Here is a 25,819-nt window from a genome sequence, read left to right on the forward strand (position 1 = left end):
CTGAGCTGGAGGCCCCTGTGGTGAGCCAGCATGCCTGCCCACCCCTGCCGTTCTGTGTTCTCTCCTTGGGTAGTGCCTTCCCGGCCTGCCTGCCTTTCAGAAGCTAATCACCCTTCAAGACCGAGCTCTGGCTGAATTCCTCTGGAAGCCTGCTTTGACTTCTTAGCCCCCAATACAGACTAGAGCCCACAATACAGAAATAAATTTTGAAAGCTTTACTCTGCTGGTCACAATTGTGTTTCCTGCATGTCAGCTCTATCTTCATAAAAAGATTGTTTCTCCAGTGCAGGGACCAAATGTTCTAGGTCCCCTGAAACTGTCCAGCAGAGATCTGAGCACTTAAGGGGCTGCTGCATATCTTGGTAACTGACCGGTAGCTCTGTTTCAAGAGACCTGGAAGAGCTTGTCTTTTGCTCATTCATTTATTCAGCAGGTGCTCAGGCTGAGCTGAATATTGAAGGTGTTATTTCTTCTATAGGATACGGAGCTTAAGATGAAAATGAAAGTAATTATGATCACCAGTGTTTATTGCACATGCGTAGGCTCCTCACTGCTCTGGGAGCTTTGCATGTGGCCTCTCCTCTCATCTCATTGCAATCCTGCAGGTTTGGAATCTCCTCATCTGAGAATAACAAAATGGTAGATTTAAACTCAACCATATCAATCATTACATTAAACAAAAATGGGCAAAACAAAATCTCCATTGAAAATGGATTCTCTTCATTTGACAGCTGAGGAAATAGGCTTAAGGAGGTCACAGAGCTGGCAAGTGGCAGAGCTGAAGTTTGAGCCCAGGCGCCCTGGCTGTGCTGCTTTGCTGGAAAGAGTATTTCTCAGAGGTGGGACCGGGCTGAGTCTCATCAGCCATGAGACCTTGGCAACTCCTGGCCCTTGTCTGAGGCTCATGCCTCCTCTGTGCAAAGAGGAGCTGCAGTGTTTAATCTCTCAGTGCCCTCCAATTCTAACATTGTGCAATTCCATCACCTATCGGGGTCCTTTCCGTCCAGGGTGACGCTGGAGGTTTTCTGAAATAGCCCCGCACTCCTGCTGTGAGTTGTTGGGAGGGCTGCTCTGGGGAGGGCTGGGAAGGGGCTGTGGAGCTCTGAGGCCCTGCTAGAGGCAGCAGGGGTGAGAGGACCCTCAAGGGCACTGGAGAATGAACCTCTGCTCAGAGGACGCCCTGCCCTCAAGGGCCAGCAGTTGGTCTGTCCTTGCTCTCTCCTTGAGGGGGTGTGGGGGCTGGCAAGGGTGCCCACTGGTCTTGCTGCCCCAGGAGAGGTCCTAAAGCCTAAACCTTGGGCATTAATTCAAGGTGTTTCTCCAGGCAGTGCCCAACCCCCCTGGCTTGCCCGATGCCGCCCCTCTCCTCTTGTCTGGGAATCATGAGAGATTGTGACACCAGCTCCTGCTGGTGGCTCTGGGTCTCTGTGTGCATGGGGTATGTGTGTGGTGTGTGTTGTGTGTGTGTTGTGTGTGTTGTGTGTGTGTATAGTATGTATGTGTGTGTGTGTGTATGTGTGGTGTGTGTGTATGTTGTGTGTGGTGTGTGGGGTGTGTGGTGTGTATGCGTGGGGTGTGTGTGGTGTGGTGTGTGTGTGCGTGTGGTGTGGTGTGCGTGTGGTGTGGTGTGTGTGTGCGTGTGGTGTGGTGTGTGTGTGTGTGGTGTGTGTGTGCGTGTGTGTGGTGTATGTTGTGTGTATGTGTGTGTGGTGTATGGTGTGTGTGTGTTTGGTGTGTGTGTATGTTGTGTGTGTGTATGTTGTGTATGTTGTGTGTGTGTGGGTGTGTGGTGTGTGTTGTGTGTGCGTGTGTGGTGTGTGTGCGTGTGTATGTTGTGTGGTGTGTGTGTATGTTGTGTGTGGTGTGTGTGTGTATGTTGTGTATGTTGTGTGTGTGGTGTGTGTGTATGTTGTGTGTGGTGTGTGTGTGTATGTTGTGTATGTTGTGTGTGGTGTGTGTGTATGTTGTGTGTGTGTGTGTGCGTGTGTGGTGTGTGCGTGCATGCATGTGTGTGTGTATATGGAGTGTGTGTGTGCGTGTGTGTGGTGTATGTTGTGTGTGTGTGCGTGTGTATGTTGTGTGTGTGTGTGTGTTGTGTATGTTGTGTGTGTATGTTGTGTGTGTGTGGGTGTGTGGTGTGTTTTTGTGTGTGCGTGTGTGTGTGTGTGTGTAGTGGGAGGGTCCCACCTACTTCTTCAGTCCCCTCCCCTGGGGTCAGTATGAACTTGGCTCTCTGAGGCTGTGAGGACTGACCAGGGAGGCAGCTGTGAGGCCATTTTCCTAGGGCCACCAAGGTCTTCCTCCTCCGTGCCTGTGCCTCTGGTCTCGGGCTTCTCATCGTCTGACGCTGTTGTCCCCCTTGTCTTTTCCTCTCACAGATATCCCCCTGCTCCCTGGCTCCCCACCACGGCGCAGCCCTCGGGCAGTGGCCAGAGGAGGCCGGGGCCCTGGGCATGGAGAGCGATACCTCCAGGAGCCGGCTCGCCCGGCCCCCGGTTCGCAGGGCAGCTCGTACCCAGCTTCTGGCCGGCCCTGCAGTGGACGGGGCTCCCACGGCAGCTCTGTGAGTACTGGGTGGGGGACAGGCTGGAGCTGTGGAGGCCCGGAAGGAGCGTCTGGCTGGGGGACGTGTGTGCGTGCATGGGTGGGAAGCCTGGCTTCTCGCAGGGCCCTTTCCTCTCTGTCTTGTCGGGCAGTTTCCCGGCAGCACTGGTCCTTCTGGTCCGAGGACGTGAGAGAGCAGGCGGTGTGAGCGGCCCAGGGCTCCCACCTAGTGCTCTGCACACTCCCTGGCTCCCCTCCCTCAGCCTGAGAAACCCGGCCTCTTGGCGCGGTGGCTCCCAGTCTCTCCCCTGTGCCTGGCGCTTCATCTGGTTGCCCAGGTGATGTCTCAGGTGGCTGCGGAGGCATCTGGGTATCAACCCGGTAACAAACAGGGAAACACCCAAAGGGAGGGAGGCCGGCCCCTCTCCTGCCCTGCCTCACTCCCTCTCCTCTCCTCCCCACCTTTCCACCCCTGGACTGGAGAGAGCAGGAGTCAGCTCCTGCTGCTGCCGACTTTGCCAGGGTCCCCACCAGTGGCAGAGAGCAGCATGAGGACAGTGTGGGGCTGCGAGGGGCAGAGTGTCTAGTGAATTCCCGTGGGTGGGAAGGTGGGGAGTGGACCAGGTGATGAAAAATTGGCCTTTGTTCCAATGGATCCAGAGAACCTGCCAGTGAGTATTCTCTGTGTGTAAATATGTCGAGCGTTTGCAGGCAGATGTGCAGATCTACAAGGAGGCTGCTACATGTGATGGTGCCACAGTGCACGCAGAGGGTCGTGTGTGTGTGTTAGAGTGCACTTGGGTAGATGCGTGCGTGCACAGTACCTTCACGTGTGTGCAGGAGTGCGGGTGCAGGGAGAGTGGAGGTGACCGTGTGTGCATGTGCAGGTGCGTGTGCGTGTGTGGAAGTGAGTGTGCGGTTCCACGTGTGGGGGCCGGTGGGTGGATATACAGGCATGTGCTGCTCATGTGCAGTCTGCGCATGTGAGTACATGTGTGTGCATGGATACCAGAGCATGGGTCTCTGATGGCCAGACTGTAGACAAGTGGGTGGACGGCTCTGTGGGCTGGGTGTAGTGGATAAACTTAGGCCACTCTGTCCTTTCGTTGGGGCAGCCAGACGCTCTGACCTGAGGGCTCACTTCCTCATCCACCGCCCTGGGCCCAGACACAGGTCAGCCTCCTCTGTCTCCAACCCCTTACTCACCGGACCTCCCTGCCCTGTCTTTTTCTCTCTGTCCAGGTCATTAACAACTATCTGGACGCCAATGAGCCCATGTCCTCAGAGGCCCGCCTGAGCCGCATGCACTTCCATGACAACCAGAGGAAGGTCGATTATGTGCTCGCTTACCACTACCGGAAACGTGGGGCGCACCTGGGCCAAGGCTCCCCTGGCCACTCTCTGGCTATCGTCTCCAATGGGGAGACGGGCAAGGAGCCCCATGCTGGGGGCCCCAGCGACATTGAGCTGGGGCCGCTTGATGCCCTGGAGGAGGAGAGGAAGGAGCAGCGGGAGGAATTTGAGCATAACCTGATGGAGGCTGGGCTCGAGCTGGAGAAGGACTTGGAGGTGAGGTCGGCAGGTGGCAAGGGCCTTGGGGATGGGGGGGCACCACAGAGCCGAGCTCCTGGTGATCAGTGCCACCCTGCAGGGAGCCTTGGCTTTGCTCTGGCAGGTGGACTTGTTTTTTTTTTCCCTGCTGGGGAAACCAGATTTTCCTGGTCAAAGACTTGAGGAACAGTCTTGGTATTTATTGCTAGTGCACCTACCTCAGGGGTTCCAGGTAGCAGTGAGGGTGGGGTGGCAAGCCCATCTGTTCTGTGGGCGTTGGCCCAGGTAGGGACTGAGGGCAAGACATTTCCTCCTGACTCTCTCAGGCCTTTTGGTGGCTTTCTTCATAATGGTTTCCTTGGGATGAAGACTTGGTTTGCTTGTTGAACTTTGGATCAAAATTTCTCTATAGGAATCACCTTCACTGTGGGCCCCCTGAGGGAGTCTTGGGGCCTCCTGAGGGAGCTGACTTAGGACATATTTGGGAACCGAATTGGGACATACGTTGGATGTATTTTATCAACTTGTAAGCTGTGTATACTCTCACCTGTGGTCAGCAGCTGCCTAAGGTGATCCATGGAAACCCACTCATCCACATATCCGTGCATTTGTCCATCTGTCCATCCATTTATTCATACACTTATCCATCCATTCTGCACACCACAGTGATCCTTTAAAAATGACCTGCCTTTGTCATACTCTCCAAACTCATCCCCTTCTCCTCCCACCCTCCGAACCCTACTCCAGGTCACCGGCTTTATCTCTGTGGGGGGTTGGGCTCCGTAACCTTGGGGTGGGGTCTTTGTGCTGGTTGTGCCCTCTGCCTTGGGCCCTCTTCCCCAGACCTGTGCACGTTCATGCCCGCACTTCGTGTCACTTCCTTCCAGACATCTCCTCTGGCCACCCTAGCTAGAATACCCCACCCCACCATCCTTTATCGCTGAACCCTGATTTCCTTTTCTTCACTACACTTAGCACTGCTGCCCACAATAACGTGATGGATTTGCTTTTTCTCTGTGCCCCCAATAGGTCCACGAAGACAGGATCTTGTTTGGTTCACTGCACATCCCCAGTACCTAGAACAGAGTCTGGCAGGTCATAGGTGCTTAATGGGTGTTAATCGAGAGTGACCTCTCTGAGTCTCGGGTCCCTTATCTGCAAAATAATAGATGCTCTGCTGGATTGTATGTAGCCTCCCATGCCCATCGTTAGGTGGGCCAATGAAAACTTCTAGCGCGGTATCTGGTATACAGTAGATGCTCAACATGATTGTTTCGAAAGGTGTCATGCTGAGGGTTGGGGTGCCATTTTCAATAGAAATATTCAAGATGCAAGTTAACGCTGTCCTCAGACTAAAAGGGGCCCCCAGAGGTCATCCACCCTTTCCTCTGTCCCCAGGCAGGGTGGCATGCGGCCTGGCTCACGCCCTGGTGTGTTGACTCAAGCTGCTTATCCAGACCCTTAGGGCAGGAGATGTCCCTCTTGGGTTACTCTCTCCACGGATGTAGACAGAGTGTGCTCTTTTAGTGCAGCGTGGGGCTGCCTTGCTGCGGGAGTGCTGATTTTTACTTTTTCAAACCCAAAGCTCGCCTGGTACCTCCAACTGGTGTCTGGTGAGAGGGTTTCTCCAACGTAGTGGTGTGTTTCAAGGGCCATACAAGGAGTTCTTGGCTCTTACGTCTGTGGGAGCTGCCGTCCACACACCTGTCACTTGGTGTCCGGGAGTGGAGGCTAGGGCTTTGCTTGGCTGCTCAGTCGGACACAGTATGTGTTGTGCTCAGAGGCTGGGTGCTGAAGACCCGCTCCATATGTTCACATCCCAGGCCTGGCGTCTGCTGGCCTCACGGCCGCTGGCGGATTACTGGATCCTTTTGAGTCAAAGTTTCCTTGCCTGTAAAAAGTTAATAATAATACCTTCTTCACTGGGTTGTTACGAAGATGAAACAAGGCAACTAAATAAAGTACATAGAACAGTAACAATGAGCAGCAGTTAGAAAATGCAGGATGCCTAGTTAAATTTGAATTTCAGATCAAGAATGAATAATATTTTTGGTGTAAATATGTCCCATGCAATGTTGGGGACATACGTCCACTAAAAAAGTATTCGCTGTTAATTTGAGATTCAAATGAGCTGTCCTGGCCGTTCTTGCTGCCGCTGCTGCAGTGTGTTTCATTTTGGCTTCTGCTGGACTTTTGCTGGGAAGTATGAGGGTCCAGAGACGGCTCTTGGGACTGACTGGTGTTAGAGGGGGCGTGGGCCGAGACCTGGCTTGTTGTCCCTGTGTAACCACCAAAAGCGCCTCCCTCCCACCCGCACCCCTGGCTTCGAGGCCCTCTGACCTCTTTCCCCCCATGAGGCTGTTCTGGGTTGCTCGGCCTCCCCCAGCCTGTCCGTCATTGGATACCCCACTAGTCATGTGGCCTTTGTGACTCTCTCTTGTCTAAAAAGTAGTTATGCTTAGTGTTGGGACCTCATGTGCAAAGAGTTAACTGTGCTTCTTATCACCGGTTGGCACAAGGACCCTCTTGTCATTTATTTAAATATCCTCCACTCTTCACCGCCTGCTCCCTGCACAGGTGACTGTTCCAGTGCATCACGGTTTTGGAAAATGTGTAGTGTTTTTTCTCCATGTAATTTTTTTTTTCATTTAGAAAATAGACTTTATTGCCTAGAACAGTTTTAGATTTACAGAAAAACTGGAAGGCAGTAGAGAGAGTTCCTGTATCCTCCATACCCAGTTTCCCCTATTATTAGTATTGGTCCATTTGTTACAATTAATGAACCAATATTGATACATTACCATTAACTAAACACCATACTTTATTCAGATCGCCTTAGTTTTTATCTACTGTCCTTTGTTTGTTCCAGGATCCCATCCAGGATACCACATTACATTTAGTTGTCATGTCTCCTGAGACTCCTCTCGGTGGTGACAGTGTCTCGCAACTGTGAGCATTTTTAATTTACATAAAAGGTGCTCTGTTTTATAGCCCATTCTGTTTCTTACGGTTTTCTCTCAGCACAATGTTTTTCAGACCATTCGTGTTCTGCACGTACATCTAATCCATTGTTTCTAACGGATGAGCAGCTTACAGCCACCACAGTTTACCTAGTCATTCCCCGAGTGATAGCGGACACTTAGGTTGCCCCTGACTGTGTCACCTCCTCCAGGGACGGCATTTCATGATATTCTTCTTCTCCCTTCCCTCCCCCATGCCATGCTGGTGCTAAACCCTGGAGACTCATCAGACGCAGCCAGTGAGGTTCTGCACAGTCTTCTCCAGGTCGCGATGCTCAGCTTTGGCCTTGAGCAGCAGCCTGGAACGTGTGCCTCACAGGGCAGGAGGCCTTGCTTGACTGCACCTGGTGGCAATTTAAAGAGCAGGTGTGGTGGCCACTGCTCAGCTGTCCCCACTTGCTCCGCTGTCTCCACCCTTCTGGGCTGGGCTTTCTTTTAGGCTCTGATTTCACGTTGACAAATGGAGAGGAAATGGGTTTCTATCAGAGACCCATTAAAAATTATTCACTTAGTCTTACAGATCAAAAGAACCACACCAAACTCTAATTGACTGAATGTAGCAGAATGCGTTTCCAACCCTGGTTGATATCCGGGCATGCTTTTGACAGGATGGTAATTGGTGCGTACCTCGCATTCGGTGTCTCATGTTTTCATTTTGTGTGTGTCTTTCCATGTATTGACATTGTTTATGTTCCTGTTCAAAGTCAGTTCAGTATTTTATTGGTTGATTACACCATAGTTTGCATATATGTTCTCTTATGTTTGGCCATTTGATTAGAATTTCATTTGAAGACATGGTGATTGAGACACTACCACCTCATCTAAACGAGGGCCACCTGTTGGAGACGGATGCCACTTCCAAATGGGAGGCTGAGTTAAGCAGTTCAGAAGACCTGCCCAGCCTTCAGCTTCCAGAGTTAGTTCCCTCCAGTCCTGATGGGGCTGCAGAGTGGGTGAGCTGAACAAGACCTCCTGTGGCAGCTCTGGGGAAGGTCCCACCTGCTCACCTCCTCCCACCCTCTCCCAACCTCCTGCCTTGACCCAAAGGGCCAGCAGGATAGAGGTAGAGACTCAGATGCAGGGGTGTCGCTAGGGGTGTCTGGGGGGAGAGGAGCTCCAGTGCATGTGGGGGGCTGGGAGGGTGTTTTGAAGACTTTGAAGTCAAGAACAGCTCCCACCCTGTGGGCCCTGAAGTTGCAGCAGACATGGCCCCAAACTTCATCTTTGCAGGCACCTAGGTCTTTGAAACTGGGAATGGAGGAGAGGGCTTTGATAGGAGGGCCAGGTGCTCCCTTGCTCGGGGCTGGCTTTCCTGGGACTAAGGCACCAGAGAATGGATAGCAGAAGCTGGCTTTATTCAGTGTGGTCTGGCATCTCCAGAAGGTCCTTGGTCTGTTTTTGGCAGAGTCAGACACAGAAGGGGGCAGGTGCCAGCTGGGAGGCCCCAGAGGCCACAGCTTCACTCAGGACGCAGAGCTCTCCTGTCTGGCTGGGTGTCAGGTGGGAATCCAGGAATGACCACAGTCTTTCTCTCTGCGGAGAGGAGATCCCTTCTGCCAAGCCATAGGATGTCTCTGACACCTGACCACTATTCACCCTGTAGGCCTGGCAGAACTGGATGTCTGACATCTCAATCTGAATTACTGCACTGAGTCAAAGGAATAGGCTAGGGGACATCTGAGGTGTGACATCATAACCTTCCAGAAGGGCCTATTTAGGGGACAGGACTGTGGACAGGAAGATCAGAATGTGTTCTCACTTTCTTAAAACCAGCTGCCACTGTTTCTTGACCTCCGTCAGCATCTCATTTTCTCACCTCTTTTTCAGGAAGACTTTTTAATATCTGATTAAACAGCTGAGAGGACCATCTGTCCTGCGGGCCTTTGGAAGGAGGGTGGGGTGGCTTGGGGAAATTGCTCTGTCTGTAGAGTTTGATTTAACCTGTGGTTTTAAGGAAGGAGACTAACTTTACTGAGTGCCTCCTGCGAGTCTCCTTATGTGTGATCTTGCTTTTCCTTGTGCCACTTATTTAGTCTTTGTGAATATCCTGCAAGTGGGTGTTAGTGCCATCTTTTCAAGGAGACGAAGCTCAGAGAGGCTAAGTGACTTGGCCAACGTAACACTGCCGCTAAGTGACCTAGCCGGGATCTGAGCCCTTCTGGGGTCTGTGTCATCCCAGGAAGAACTACCAAGCACTTTACAGTAGTTTCCTGTTCCTCCCTCCCCAGAGAACCCTCAGGGGTTATTTATCCAAAGGGGGTACCTCGTCCTCTCTCTGCAGAAGGAGCATGTGGTGTCAGAGCAGTAAGCCCATCAGACTCTGGGCTCTTTGCTCTCCCTGGGGGCTGCTCTGGCCTCTCTGAAACACCAGGCCAGCCGGGGTGATCATTTCTTGTTACCTGGTATCAATCTGCAGCCTCGCAGGTGACATCCATAGACGTGCCACTGTCTTCCTTGCCCTTACCCACATAGAGCTCGTGTTGAATCAGCGTCTCCTCGTACAACTCTCACATCTTGCTTTGGCTTTGTTGTGCAGGGAGAGCTAGGACATAGAATCCTTAGGAAAGCCTTGCTGCTTGGTTTCCTCTGCCTTGCTCTGCCTCGGGCATCCACAGAGGGCAGGTTGTTGGGTGCTGGAGTGAAGGGAGTTGAGTATTTCTATGGGGTTGGGGTCCCCGGTCCCACTGACTCCATTATAAAATTAGCCCATTTTCTCCTCACGAGTGGGATGGGGTCTCCGAATGCAGGGAAAATACTGCAGTGGGTTTTGATGATGTTCCCGTCCATACTGTCCCCTGGGGATGGCTGCTGTGCTCTCCTGAGTACAGGCAGCAGTCACGCTGCTGCCGACTTGTGCTAATGACAGGGAAAATGTGATGATTTCCCCCTGGCTTTGATGTGTTCCTGTCCTACTTGCCCCACCCCGAAGCAGTGTGACAGAGCCTCAGGCTTCTCCCCTGCCTCTCTTTCCTACCCTAAGGGATCTTCAGGTAACACAACAAAGGCAGCCCCAGAAGCCCTGCCCCTGGGGCTGCATGCGGAGGGGAGGGCCACAGGGCGCTGGCTGGATTTGACCTCAGAGTGGAGGTCTCTGGGCAGCCTGGGTGAGGGGACTCCGAGGGAAGGCAAGGAGGGGGAAGTCATGCCCCCAACCCGGGTAAATACCCATTTCCTCTTTAGAAGATTTTATAATGAAAAAATGGACATTGCATGTTCTCATCCGATGCTCACTTTCACAGCCCCACTGAGGTGGCGGAGCCGCTGTCGTTCCTTCTTCTGGGCCGGGGGAACACGAAATGCCCATCAATCTGGAGAGCAGCAGAGCTGACCCTTAAAATGAGGTCTCCCAGCTCCTGCTCCCCCATTCTCTTCCATGACTCTGCAGGCTGGCACTTGGCCTGCCGCTCACCCAGCCATGGGGATGAGCACTGTCCAGGTTTTGAATGAAACCAGGCAGTGGGTCTAGTGAAAAGCAAGCTGAGGATTTACAAAGAGGTGAAGGGAGCCAGGCATGGCTCTTTCTCAAGTCCTGTATGTCTGGTGTCTATCGACAAGGCGCCTTTGGTAGTCTCTAAGATGCCTCAAAAGGGGGCCAAGAAGGAGGTTTCCGGGCTTTAATTTGCCGCATCCCATCCTGCAGTACCAGAGGTCAGCAAATGTCACCGTTGTCCTTGTGAAGGGCTTCCGGCCTGTGCACCACCATAGCGGCTTTGTGTCTTCTCTGTTACCAGGTACCGTCTGTGATATATGAGAAAAGCAATTGCAGCACATTAGAGCTGTAAGGGCTTGAGCTAATGTCTTTTAATTCCATCAGAGAGTGGGAACTGAGGCCCAGAGAGGATGACACTAATGCAAGGTCACACTTCTAGTTAATGCCTTAAGCAAATTAAGTATTGGTTTTACAGTCTACACAAACAGGTGAGTCAGGGAGTCTAACTTCCTTCTGTTAGGTCAGCCTTCCTTTTAGCTGAGTTCTTACCTTCCTATGCGGCTGGTACCTCCTGGTGTTCCTGGTAGGACTGTACTGGGGGATCGTGGCTTGTGCCTCTTCTAACTTAACAGCATGCTATGCTGGTCATTAAATATCTCAAGCATCACTCCTGCCACCTACTGTCATTTACACCGATCTCTGTATATGGTGAGGAGAGGGTTGGGAACAGTTGGTCTCTATCCTGCTAACCATTCCTCTTCATGGCATTGCTAGATGCTTTGGGCTTTTAGACACACATTAGAAAGAAAGTCCATCTCCATGTGTCATTTGATAAGTTCAGGGTCTTTGTCAGTCCAAAGCTGCTTGGGCAGTTGCTACAGCAATAAAAATACTTGAAAGAAAAGCAGGTGCTGGAGGAACTGCCAGGCTCAGTCTCAGTCCCTCTCTCTCCTGCTTCTCATTTAGCAGACATTTACCAAGCACCTAGGTACCAGGTCCTGGGCTGGGAGCACAGGGTCCGAGGGAGAGCAGAGCTGACCTGGGAGGTCTAAAAGAGCAGGAACAGAGGTGTGAAGAGGATCCAGGGAGAGTGAGGTGTGGTCTTAACCCTGCCTTGAAGCTCTTGGCTAAGTTACCTTCTCTCACCCTGCTCCCAGAAGCTGGGGATCCCAGCAGAAGTGTGTGGGCTGTGTTTCCTACCTTTATCAGATCCCCAGGAAGGATTCACCCTCAGCAAGCTGAGACACTGGTGTGGACTGTGCAAGTTGAGGAGGTTTAGCTGGAGTGGGTGCTGTGTGTGGTAGACAGAGTCTTTGGGCCTTCGAGGTCTGAAGATTCATAAAGGGTTATATTCAGTGCTTGATAGATGTCGAGGGTGGTTCCTGGGGTCACCTCAGCCTTAAGTGGCCCTTCACTGCAGACCAGGTTTCCCGGCTACTCCCGGTCACCTTATCTGATGACCACTGGATCCATGTGGCTGCATCAGAGGTTCTTAAATCTTGGGGTTTTGTGACTAGAATTCAGGGGTAGAATCCATAAATGTGGGTGGTAGAAAATTACACCTTTATGTTCATCAACACCTAATTGAAACTTAGCATTTACTTTAATTAAGGATGTAGTAAAAAACCTACATTAATATGAGTTCCTGTGACTTTGTCACCAATGTAAATGACATATAGATTTGTATCACATCATAGTTGTTGCACAAATCTCCAAAAGCATTTACATTCATCTCTACTTTGAAATTATAACAATTTTTAGATCTGCTGTTAGGTCTCGGTATTTAGTGTGTTGATAAAAAAGCAAGTGTATTACTGTATCACAAATTTATGTTTAAATATTTTGAGAACTCTATTTCTATATACTTAGTCTCCTTGTGCTCCTGTATAATTATCTTACACATTTAAAAACATTCTGAGAAGTGTCCATAGATTTCATCTAACTGTCCTAGGGTTCCACGGTCCCAGATGATGACAAACTGTGATCATTTGAACCTTTGAGCCCCCAAACCTAGGCAAAGGCTCCAGCAGGAAGTGACAGGCCTGTCTGGCTGCTGTGTGAAGGGGGACCGAAGGGGACAGCCACTGGCTGCTCTTTGGGGACTGCCTGGCTAGAGAGGGTTCCTGAGGAACCCTGCTGCAGGGACATGATTTGCGGGGCAGTGACATGAGCTGAGCTCCTGCTTGCCGCTACTGCAGCTGCTGCTCGGGCCTGCATGGCTGAGTGCACTTTGGAATCATGTGGTTTAGTCCGTGCAGGTGCTTAGCTGATGTCACTGCTGTGCAAGTCATGCCTGAACCCGAGAAGGAAGTGAGTTGAGAGCCAGAAGACCTGAGTTCTAGGTCCTGTTCTGCTACCAGCTGGCTTCTTTCTGGATCTTGACTTCCCCATATGGAAAATGAAAAGGTTGGGCATAAAATCAGGGTTTCTCAAACTGTGTATCTGACAGTACTGCCTTTTAGTGACTTAGATGAAGGTAGTCTATACTAACATAAAAAATTGATAATGCTTTTCCAATTTACTAAAAAAACCCACATGGATAAAGATAATTTTCTCCGTTTAAAATTATTCACTCATGTGTGTCTTTCTGCAACATTATTAGCCATACTGGGTCTGTTTTCTTATCTGACATCTGTGGCCAACACCTTCCATGGGAGAGACACTCATACATTGTAAAGTGTCATAATATAGGCCCGAGTTGGCGCTTCCACCCTATCCACCTTTGTGCTCTAACTTTCTTTCTTTCCTCTTTGCCTACCCTATGAGCTGAGTTGAATTTCCTTCTCATTTTCTGAACGGATGCAAGTGACTAGTGTGTAGATGAGGCATCTGTGAGGGGAGGAGGGGCAGGGAATTTACTTTCTAGATGGGAAACGCTCACAACAGAGCTAATGATTCAAGGCACATGGGATGATCGCTTCTTTTCTGGGCTCCTCAAGCAAAAGTTCTCACAAATTTCTGGGATCTGAATACCATAAAACTGATTTTGAATACTACCGCTTACTGGTTTCATGATTTTAGGCATAGCTGTCTACTATTGATACTGTTATTTACTGGATACTTTAATTGGCTTACTTTTGAAACTTAAATTTATTTGAAAAGGAAATATTGTATCATTATCAGAAATGGAGAACAAGCAAATCAACTAGCCAACAAGTAGACAATAACTGTGAAAATAAACACAGCAGAGACAAAATGATGTCACTTATTTCTAGCTGGGTGCTGCTGGCTGCAGATGGGCTGCGGCTGGTGTCTGCTCAGTCTTCATGAAGAAGGGGCTTAGCAGTGTCAGAGGTTAAAGATATTTTCATATCAAACTGAGTCTTTATCTTTGCAGGCTAAGTGAAAAGCGACTAACTTTCTCATTATTTAAAAAATGTTATTTGAAGCTATGTTGTATCTGTCCATGAGCTAAGTCTCCTCATTCCGTGCTTGGGCAACATTACTAAAACACTCAGTACCCCTGCTGGAGCTATGTTCGTCCCTGGATAGATGGAAGGTTTTGAGAACAGGGATTGTCTTATTAATTTTTTCGTATTACATGTTAATAATAGATACTCAACGATGCTTGTTGAGTTGGTACAAAGCATGACACCTAGCAGAGTTGCTCAGGGGAGGGAGAGATCACTGAGCGCTGGGGTTGGCAGGGCAGGCTTTCCGAAGGACAGGGGACGATTATTCTCTGCTCCTAGCCATGCCCCACCTGCAGCAGCTGGGGTCTGTGCACGGCGGACCCCGTCCCACTTCTCCACATCCTATGTCTCCTCCCACAGCAGCTCTGCCTTTGCTTCCTCCATGTCCTTCCCCAAGCAGGGAAGAACATACCACTGCACCTGCGCCCGCTCACAGCACCCACCCTGGGGAGGTGGAGGCAGCAGGAGCTAGAAGCAGAGGTGGGAGGAAGGGATAGAGAGAGGGAGAGGGAGAAGGGGGGAGGGGGAGGAGGAAGAAGGGGTGGTCAGTAGACTGTGGGGCGCACGTGGGCCCCTGGACAGGCTGCCCCTGGTATAATGATGTGGGGATTCGGTGGCCTGCTGGAGGCAGAGGCTGAGCCTTGGGGCTTGTTAGCAGTTTGTTTTTTCCTGTCCTTCCTCCCTTCCTTCCTCTCTAGCTCTCTCCCTTCTTTCTTCAGCACCCTCTGGCTCTGGATGGTTGGACAAATTCCACAGGCCATAGTGATTACTGTTGTAATGGACTTGGAGATGTCTGTGTCCAGGCCAGTCTGGTCTCTGTGGTATAATTATAAAATCCTTCAGGAAGAGATGCAGACACCCTTTCCTATGGACGGTGAGTCAGGAACTGTCTGCACAACCCAGGGCTCGTCCTGAAGGCCTCTCTGTAGTGGGCCCCACTCTCATCCAGTTGCACAAGTCTCTTCAGTGTTGCCAGGAATACCTGTTCTCTTCCTCCTGCCACTGGGGCCTCAGGAGTCTTGGAGTCTTCCTTCTCTGATCACCTTACTGCTGCTTTTGAAGTTGTCAGTAATGATTACAAACACTTCTACGTGCTAGGTATGTAAAGGAACTTGTTTAGTCCTTATAGTGTTTATAAGGACTAGACCCCATAAAGTATTTACTACTACTGCCTCTATTTTGCAGATAAGAAAACTGAGATTACATAACTTGGTCAAGATCAAACAGCCAGTGCAGTGAGGGATTCAGACCTGAGCCTGAGCTCTCAGTCACTGCAGGGTCCTGCTTCTCTAGGGACAATGCTCCTGCTGTCTGAGCTTGGGATGTGGACGGGGGAGTCCTAGCTCCCACCGTTGGGATTGCCAGCCACATAAGAAGGTTCAGAAGAGGAGAAGAGAGTCTCTGAACTTGAGAGAATTCTCTGCTTACCACTTTGTTCCCTGTTCCCTCTGTTCTGCTGACCCTATCCCTCTCCTGTCAGCCTAGGTGGGAGGTCATGGGTTGGGGAGCAGCTGGATCCCTGCAGATACCTTTTGATTACGCATGGGCTATATATGTGGTGAGAATCCATCTGCTCAGGACTACCCCTGAGCAGTTGGGTGCATCTGGAGCCAGCGGGCTGGGTCAGAGGCAGTAAGTGTTCCCAGGGGGGTGAGGCTGGAGATGGCACTGCAAGAACTGGGGACAGTGCCAGCTGCTGAGCCGTGTCAGGGCCGGTGGTGTCCGGAGTCACCCTGGCAGGGTGGACAGTGGAACGTGGGCTCCACCAGGAGCAGGGCTGGGATGATCCATGGGTGTGTGTGCTGCTTGTTCCTGCCACACACATCAGGAGGAGGGGGGACCCAGGAGGTGTTTGTCCTGCACCTGCTCAGCCTTGCTCTCTGGGAGGATTCGCTCCTGTGTGGTTTCCCCATCACCCTCCCTCCTTCAGATCCACTCTCAGGTCTCTCATTCAGACCCTCCCATGTAACCCGGCTTTGCAGCAGCTGCATTTTTCATGGGTATCAAAGCTTTAGGCTAAGGGTGGTGTATTGGGCACCAGCTGGTGGAGCAGGACTCTGGAAATCATACCATATTGGCTCTTTCCCTTTTCAAGGACTGAGGCCCCAGACGGGATTTCCCCTTCCTTTACCGCAGCTTTCATAAGCCGCTTACATTGGAGCCTACTGCTGCATCAGTCAGGCACAGTGGGGATGGCATACCCCTTGGGTGCAGAGGCCTGCGTTGGCCCAGGATGAAGGACGAGGTGATCACATGGTCGGCACACTTGGGGCTGTCAGCGTTTAATGGAGGAAGCAGGAGGCAGGAAATCGCCCGGGGTCATGCAGGATGACCCATGTAAATGTGCAGGTTTACTCCATGTGGGGGCTAATTATGGAGAGTGAATGCTTAATCTGCTCACGGCCTCCTGCATTCTGGGTCATTCCCTCCTGCTGCTAGGATGCTCAGGAAATGGGAGCTAGTTCAGTTATTAATCTCAGCCTAAGCCAAACTGAATTACACATATGAATATGAATTACAGATATGCTGGGATCTTCCTCCCCCAGTGCAGAGGACCAAAGAGCTGTGGTTTACATGTGCTGCCACTCACTTTTACTGGTTTGGGTAACTGCCAAGTGTCTGCACAGACCTTGCTGTCTGCATATGTATATTGTATGTCTGTACACATCATGTCTTACCACAGTGACTGGAACCAAGACTGGCAGGGCTGGAAAGGCTTCCTGTAGGAGAAAGTTCTGGTGGAAAGCACAGTTTGAATGCCAGCTCAGCCACTAAGTGATGTGTAACCCTGGTCAAATCCTATGATATCTCATATCAGTTTAGTTTTCTTATCTGTATAAACAATCTGGCCGAGGTGTTTTGAAGAAGACTGGAACTTTGTATTTTTCAAGGAAACAAGTGATCAAATGACATGGTGTGTGTCAAAGTGCCTCATGCAGTGCCTGGCATGCGTCAGAAGCTCAGTTTTAGTTTAGATCCAAACATTCTTCAAACACTTTTGTCTTTTTCTGGCCTCTGGGATGACCAACCTGTAAGTCAGAGGTCGCCTCCCATCCTAATTATTCCCTGTACCTCTTCTGGCCTGGCTTCATGGCCAGGGTGAGACTCTAACACCTGCCTGATTGTCCAGATGTCATGGAAGCCCCCTTCAGAAAGACAGCTGCTTTTCCCCTTTCTTCTTTCCAGAGTCTCTGGAAAGCTCTTCCAATGGCTAAGACCCCAGGTCAAATACTCTCCAGGAGGCTGGCTGGCCCCAGGAAGACTCACCTGGAATCCTAGAGACCCCTGCATTTCTGGGCCAGGCCATGCATGACTAAGTCATCTGTCTTTGTGCCCTTGTTTGAGCTTGCTTCATTGAACACCTGTTTTTTTTTTTTTTTTTTTTTCTTTTTTTTTTTTTAATTTTATTTTGTCGATATACATTGTAGCTGATTAATGCTCCCCATCACCAAAACCTCCCTCCCTCCCTTCTCCCTCCCCCCCTTCCCCCCCACCATGTCCTTTCTGTTTGTTTGTTGTATCAACTTCAAATAATTGTGGTTGTTATATCTTCTTCCCCCCCCCACCGGTTTGTGTGTGTATGTGTGTATGTGTGTGTGTGAATTTATATATTAATTTTTAGCTCCCACCAATAAGTGAGAACATGTGGTATTTCTCTTTCTGTGCCTGACTTGTTTCACTTAATATAATTCTCTCGAGGTCCATCCATGTTGTTGCAAATGGCAGTATTTCATTCGTTTTTATAGCTGAGTAGTATTCCATTGTGTAGATGTACCACATTTTCCGTATCCACTCATCTGATGATGGGCATTTGGGCTGGTTCCAACTCTTGGCTATTGTAAAGAGTGCTGCGATGAACATTGGGGAACAGGTATACCTTCGACTTGATGATTTCCATTCCTCTGGGTATATTCCCAAGAGTGGGATGGCTGGGTCGTATGGTAGATCTATTTGCAATTGTTTAAGGAACCTCCATACCATTTTCCATAGAGGCTGCACCATTTTGCAGTCCCACCAACAATGTATGAGAGTTCCTTTTTCTCCGCAGCCTCGCCAGCATTTATCGTTCATAGTCTTTTGGATTTTAGCCATCCTAACTGGGGTTAGATGGTATCTCAATGTGGTTTTGATTTGCATTTCCCGGATGCTGAGTGATGTTGAGCATTTTTTCATATGTCTGTTGGCCATTTGGATATCTTCCTTAGAGAAATGCCTACTTAGCTCTTTTGCCCATTTTTTAATTGGGTTGCTTGTTTTCTTCTTGTAAAGTTGTTTGAGTTCCTTATATATTCTGGATATTAATCCTTTGTCAGATGTATATTTTGCAAATATTTTCTCCCACTCTGTTGGTTGTCTTTTAACTCTTTTAATTGTTTCTTTTGCTGTGCAGAAGCTTTTTAGTTTGATATAATCCCATTTGTTTATTTTTCCTTTGGTTGCCCGTGCTTTTGGGGTCGTATTCATGAAGTCTGTGAGAACTACAAACCACTGCTGAGAGAAATTAGAGAGGATACAAGAAGATGGAAAGATATTCCATGCTCTTGGATTGGAAGAATCAACATAGTGAAAATGTCCATACTACCCAAAGTGATATACAAATTCAATGCAATCCCCATCAAAATTCCAAAGACATTTTTCTCAGAAATGGAAAAAACTATTCAGACATTTATATGGAACAATAAAAGACCACGAATAGCCAAAGCAATGCTCAGCAAAAAAAATAAAGCTGGAGGCATAACACTACCTGACTTTAAGCTATACTACAAAGCTATAATAACCAAAACAGTATGGTACTGGCATAAAAACAGACACACTGACCAATGGAATAGAATAGAGAATCCAGAAATCAACCCTCACACTTACTGCCATCTGATCTTTGACAAAGGCACCAAGCCTATTCACTGGGGAAGGGACTGCCTCTTCAGCAAGTGGTGCTGGGATAACTGGATATCGATATGCAGGAGAATGAAACTAGATCCATACCTCTCACCGTATACTAAAATCAACTCAAAATGGATTAAGGATTTAAATATACACCCTGAGACAATAAAACTTCTTAAAGAAAACATAGGGGAAACCCTTCAGGAAATAGGAACACCTGTTTTTAAAATTGACATCAAAATTTAAGTGTATTAATGTAGCTTGTTACAGTGAGTCCTTTTAAAAAGTGAATAATCGACCTAATTTATCTGCTTTTTAGACCTAGATTTTCAAATGTCAAGTTTGTTTGAAGTCAGATGGCACCTGTAAATTTCTCACTAGGCTTTAGTTGAAGAGGGCATCTCCTGTTTATACCACTCTAAGCACAATCTAGCCTACAAACCTACTATAGGAAGACAAAATGTAAACTGCCTCTTTTGCTCAGTATCTCAAACCTTGTGCAGCATCTCAAAACTCAGGAGGGAAGTTCTTCTTAAGGTCTAACCTAAACCCCTGCAGAGCAGCCCTGTGTTGGCAAAAGAACAGGTCAGGTGGCCTGCATTTGATTGGCCCCGTGGGTCTCATGTACGTGGGGAATTGTCTCGGGAGTCTCATTTTGAGGCTCCCATGCCGTAGGCAATGGAGCAATGGGAAGATAGGAAAATATCTTCCTGAGGGCCCGAGGAGGGGGGAGTCTGGCTCTCTGCAGATCGGAGCCCCTTTCCCAGCTTTGTCTCTGACTCAGGACATGTCATGTGACTTTTCCCAGGTCTTGAATTTCAGTGTTTTCGGCTGGTTTTGGTTCGTCCATATCCTGTCTCCTGTGACATCTACAAGCAGGTCAGCTGCCGTGTTCTGCAGAATCACACGGTCCTATGTGTAAGATGTCTGAAGGTCTTCTTGTCTGTGCCCTGCCTCTGGAGCAGGCTGCCCATGTGCCCGTCCTTCAACCATCTTCCCAGGGATTTCTCCATCACCTCAGATAATAGCTCCCCTACGCTTTCTAGAGTCTGATCTGAACCTTTCTCGCTGCCATCTCAACCCCGTGGTCCACTTAGTCCTGGCCTCCAGGGAGGTAAAGAACAGCTGCTTGGCCTCGCCCCTCTTCCTTCCTTGTTCTTGTTGGGGTATCACCTCCATGCATCCAGCTCATGAATCCCCCAGCAATTGCTTTGTCACTAGATCACATTGCAAGCTCCTGTCCAAATGCTGTCTGGCTGCTTCCTGTTCCAGGCATCTCCCTCCCACCTGAGTATTTGTGTTTCTGATTATTTATCCCCAGACGCAACGGCCACATTTTTCCAGGTTGAATCTGCTCACTCTTACTTCCTGCCTGGGTTCGCTCTCATCTCCAGGCCCTTTTGCAGCCACTGCCTCGTCCGGTGTGGAAACGTGGATTTCCAGCCTTAGGAGAGCAAACCACGTTGGAACGGGATGGGGAGAGCCAGCCACCCTGCCGAGGGGGGCCCCACCCCATCTGAAGTCGAGGCCCTCCCCAGGAGAACGTCTGAATTGATGAACACGAAAAGCCATCAAAGTGCCGCCAGCAGGGGAATGACCTAGACTGAGACCTGTCCCAGCTGTTCGGCTTTCTCGGAGTCTCCTGAGCCCAGAACAAGGAGACGCCTTCCTGCCCTCTTGGCCTCGGCTCTTTCCAAACAGCCATCACCAGTTCTAATTAAATACTCAGCAGATGAAGTGACCGAGTGCCAGAGGAGGGGGCGGGGGCTGCGCTGTGTGCTTGGCCATTTCCTGTCCAGGCCCCATCGTCTGGGAAGGCGCCTGTGCCAAGGCTGTGCCAGGATGGCAGGGGCCACAAGTTAAACGTGGAGGTAGAGTGAATGCTCTCACATTTTTTTTTTTTAAGGAGAGAGCTTTTAATTTTTTTTTTTCCATTTTATTTTATTGTAAGCCCTTGATGACTCAGAAAGTTGGAGTTGGAAGGGACCTTGGAGAGTCTTTAATCCATGTCTCATTTTACAGATGGAGGCCTCTGGAAATTCAGTAACTTACTCAAGTTCACAAAAGCATTTTAAATGTGCCTCTGCCCTCTAGATGGGTGCTGAGTATTAGGTGTAAAAAAGTTAAGTCTCTCAGGACTATGAGGGGCTCAGAAATGGACACCTGGTCCAAACAACCTGTCTTCAAGGGGGTAAGTCTCAGCTTGCTCGTAGTTTTACCTTGGACCAGAGCTAGACAGTGAAGCTGGGTACAGCGGTGCCTCCCCAAACCCCCAGGGCTCTTGGCTGGCCTTGATTGAGTTCAAATCCAGGGCTATGGCGTGGGTGAGTTGGGCACTGCTCCTGAGAGACTGTCAGAACTTGAGTGGCAGGTGAATTAGCTTAAAAACTGGACTCACGTGTCCTGTCCCCCTTTCCAATTCTTTTCCTTCCTACCCGCCACGGCTTCTGAGTACCGAACATGTTCCTAGTTAGGAGGGTTCCTCAGAAGATGCTGATGAATTTGGAGTGATTTTAAAATTCATCTGGGGACATAAACAGCTGCAGCTTGAAACACAAATACACACTCTTGTGTTGCTGCGTCCCCCCGCTGCCCCCCCCACCCCGCCTCCCTGACCTGGGAAACGTGCACACACCCAAGCCATGTAGAAACACAGAAACCTGTATGAATGAGCTAATGACCACTGTGCAAAGGAAAAGGGATTAGCTGTCCTACAGACTGGCAGATTCCACACTGGGAGACTGCATGGTTCTAAGGACAGTCGTCTGGAGTTGGAGGGACCTTCACATCCCTGGTTTGCAAAGCTCTTTGCAAAACAGCTGTTTCTCTCTTCTACAAACTTTCTACTTCTGTAGGGAAGGAGGAGGAGAAAGGGAACAAACATTTGTTGGTCACCTGAGTACATGCCAGACTTATGCTTTCTTAACAAAACTGTTGTGAAGTAGCAATTATTGTTAAGGTACTATTTCCATTTTACAGAAACTGAGACTTCGGGAGGTTAAGCTAGGGCTCCCCTTCAGAGCTGTGCACTTTCCAGGGTGCAGTGCTGTCTTTTTAATTCCCTGGTGCTATGGACTTACCTGACTGAGGATCTCGGAATCCACGGTCTCTGAGGGGCTATGTGATTTTGGGGAGCAGCTGCTAACCCACTGTGTGTCTGTTTCCTCTCTGAAGACGGAAATCATGCAGTTTGTCTATCTAGCCAACGAGTTTGCTGTGCGTGCACTAGGCACGGCCGCGGTGTGGGCAGAAGAGCGAAGCCCCAGCTCAGGTGGACAGCAGGGGCGGCCTCTCCCGCCTTAACCACGGGCAGTCTTCTTGGGCTGTAGCTTGGTTTTATGTGCACGGTTTTTCCGTCTTTAGAATCCCCTCTTTTGACCCCATTACCCTCTCCAGCTAGGGCCTGCTCACTCTTCTCTTCTTCATGGCTATTTAAAAAAAAACAAAAAACTGTTTGTTGAAGTATGACATAGGTGAGTGCACAGATGACAGGTGCACAACCTGACGAGCGATCAGTAAGGGGACACGCCTGTGCGACTGCCGTCGGATGAAGACAGAGCACTTCTGGCCTTTCAGAAGCTGCCGCGGGTCTTCCTCCCCGTCCTGACACCCCCACTCCCACCCAAGGGCCATGATGATCCTGACTCTTAGCACCGCGGATGAGTCTCGCCTGTTTTTGAACTTTCTATAAATGGGATCCTACAGCATGTATTTTGCATTTGGCTTTTTTTGCTCAACAGTAAGTGTGTGATATTCGTCTACATCGTTGTGTGTCATTGTGGTTTATTCATTACCATATAGTATTTTGTGGCTTGAATGTACCACATATTACCCACCCGCCCTACTGTTGATGGAAATTAGGGGTTGATCTCTGTGTTGGGCCATCACGCACAGTGTTGCTGTAAATGTCCTTTTATAGTTCTGTTGACGAATACATTTCTGAAGGGTATGTACCTAGGAGCGAAATTTCTGTGTCATACGGTAAGTGTCCGTTCAGCTTTAGCAGACACTATTGAACAGTTTCCAAAGTGTTTGAACCACCTCACACTTCCCATGTGTAGTGTTTGAGAGTTCCAGTTCCCCACATCCAGCCAGTCTTTAGTGTCATCAGGCACTTTCGTTTTAGCCAGGCTGGTGCATAGGACACTTCCTATGTCTCAGTGTGGTTTCAGTTTGCACTGTCTGGTGACCAGTGAGATGGAAATCTTTTTGTATGTTTTTTCAACCATTTGTCTGCCTTCTTTTGTGAAGTGCCTGTTCTAGTCTCTTGACCATTTAAAAAAGGGGCTGTCTCTCTCTTCCTTATTTATTTGAAGGGTTCTTCACATATTCTTGGTACAAGCCTTTTGTCAATACGTGTTTTTCAAATAGCTTCTTTCCACTTTGTGGTTTTCCTTTTCATTCCTTGTGTCTTTTGGTGGATGGAGGTTCTTAATTTAATTGTAGTCCGATTTATTTATCTTCTTTTATGATTAATTCTTTTTGTGTCCTGTTTAAGAAATTATCAACTATTCAAGTCACGAATGTGTTCTTTAATGTTATCTCCCAGAATCTTTGTTGGTTAATCTTTCACATTTAGATCTATAATTCACATAGAATTGATTTTTTTCTTCTTTTGTTCTGCGTGTGTCATGAGGTATGAGTGAAGATTAATTTTTCCCCACTTGGATATCCAATTGACCCAACATCATTAATTAAAAGGACCATTCTTCCTCATTGCTTTGTACTGTCTTCTGGGTCATAAATCAAATGTGCACATATGCACAGGTCTGCTTCTGGACTCTATTTTATTCCAATGGTCTATTTGACTATGCTTGTGCCAATACCTCATTATCTTAACAGCCACATTTTATAACAGGTATTAATATCTCACAGCCTTTTCCAAAAGTTATTTATACTTACTATTCCCATTTCTTTACCTCTCACTCAACCTACCCCAATCTGCCTTCTTTCCCCACCACTCTGCCCCAAATGCTCTTGTACAGATGGGCAGGGTCTTCCGGTACGTGCTAAACTGAACAGAAATTTGTAAGTTTTCTGTTTCCTTAACCTTTTAGCAATATTCAGCACAGCTGACCGTTCCTCACCACCTTCCCTGATGCCTTCCCTTCCTGATTTTCTGGCCATTTCCCCTAGTTCTTCTTTGCTGGGTTATTCTGCACTATCTAATTTTTAAATTTTGGACTTCTTCAAAGTTCATTCCTAGGCTCTCTTCTTTTCTCATTTTACAGTCACTCTCAAGGTGATTTATTTTATTTTCAAAATTTCTGTTGACATCTTTATGGTAAGAGAGCTCCCAAATTTATATTTCCAGTTTGAATTTTTTTCAGAGCTCTAAACCATGGATTATCTCAATCAGATTTTTTTCTTCCGTGGATCTCTGAGTTATGTTTTTAATCAGAATTTTTTTACCTTTCTACCTCTCCTCTATGCTCCCAGATCCTAACCAGTTGGGATTTCAGACAAGGGTTTTAATTTCTTTGAGATCCAGTTGCCAAAAGTTATTAATGGGGGAAATTATTTCTCTCCTTCACAAGGAAATTGAGAAGATTCCTGAATTATTTCTTTACATTTCTTTGCTGTCTTCAGAGACAGGGAATATGATTACAAAACCTCAGTCGTCATCCCTCTCCCACCCCTGTTAAGCATGCAACAACGTTGCTTTTTCCTCTTCATTCTGATCATCTAGAATGGTGGGCTTACAAAGATGGAAAATGAAGGTACAGAAATTCCAAATGAATTCATCCCAAGACAACAGGTGGTCAGACCTAGACAATAAGTCCCTGAATTTTTTCCATCAAGGTTTCCTCACAAGGAATATTTGTGATCCTCGGAAACCCCGAGGTGCAAATGTCCAATCTCCAGCCTTGATTACTACTCCAGGGGAGGGAAAGAAGAAGGAAGAGCCGACCTCTCGCTCTGCTGCGGAATGAGGTACACGTTTATTTACTTGCTCATTGCTCAGGCCCTGTGAGTTCCCCTGATCTTTTTCATAACCACTTTAGACCCTTTCTAAGCCAAAAGTTTCCACCGTATCTCTTAAAGCTGGAGTTTCAGTATCATAAGTAAATATAATAAGGATTTCAATTAGATTTAAAGTTCTTTCCTGTAGTCCACGGGTTCTCAAATTTCAGCATTATCAGAATCACCTGGAGAACTTATTTATAAATACACATGTATCTCTATGTATGATTTTGTTAGTGGTTGTCATGGGGATTGCAATAGATATATGAGTACTTATTTATTTTTTGACAGCCTCCTTAGGATAAATATTTTACTATTTCAAGTGGAGTATGTGAGGGTGCTTCAAAAAGTTCATGGAAATATTGTATTATCTTTCAATTCTACTTTTCCAAGAACTTTTTAAAGTACCCTTGTAAGTCCCTTTACCCTCCCGCCTTTGTATTGTAGTTGTCTTACGTATTACAGTTACATAAATTGAAAACTCTATCAGAAAATGTTATAATTTTTGCTTTCAGCTGTCAAACATATTTTAAAGAAATCAGGAAGAGAGAATAGTGTATTTTATTTGCTCAAATATTTACCATTTTTGTGGTTTTTTATTTATTCCTGATGTTCTAAGTTTTTTTGGGGGCGTACATTTTCCTTCGGTCTGAAGAATTAACTTTAGCCTTTCATTTTGAGCAGGTCTGTTGGCAATAAATTACTTGTTTTTTCTTCATGTAAAAAGTCCTTGTTTTATCTTCATTTCTGAATGATATTTTCACATAGTATATATTACTTAATATATATAGATAGACATATATCATAGGATATAAAATTCTGTGTTGACAAGTCTTTTAGCTTTTCCAAAATGTTGTTCCACTACCTTTTGGCCTCCATAGTTCTTAATGAGAAATCTGTAGTCATTCAAATTATTGTTTCTCTGTAAGTAATGCATTAATTATCTCTGGCTATTTTCAAGATTTTTTCCTTTGTCTTTAGTTTTCAATAAATTGATTATAATATGCCTGAGTATG

At 48.0% G+C, this 25,819-nt stretch overlaps 1 protein-coding gene across 1 annotated transcript in view; it reads left to right on the forward strand.

The window, feature by feature from the left end:
- The first annotated feature begins 3,194 nt into the window (after positions 1-3,194).
- The window catches only part of ANO2 (anoctamin 2), a 317,511-nt gene continuing 294,886 nt past the window's right edge, over positions 3,195-25,819 (forward strand). Inside the window, exons 1-2 of the mRNA XM_063099698.1 lie at positions 3,195-3,215; positions 3,787-4,113. Coding sequence (XP_062955768.1) covers positions 3,195-3,215; positions 3,787-4,113 — 348 coding nt within the window. The remainder of the gene's footprint in view (positions 3,216-3,786; positions 4,114-25,819) is intronic.

This window comes from Cynocephalus volans, chromosome 1 (assembly GCF_027409185.1).
Source record: "Cynocephalus volans isolate mCynVol1 chromosome 1, mCynVol1.pri, whole genome shotgun sequence".
In the NCBI taxonomy this organism is placed as follows: Eukaryota; Metazoa; Chordata; class Mammalia; order Dermoptera; family Cynocephalidae; genus Cynocephalus; species Cynocephalus volans.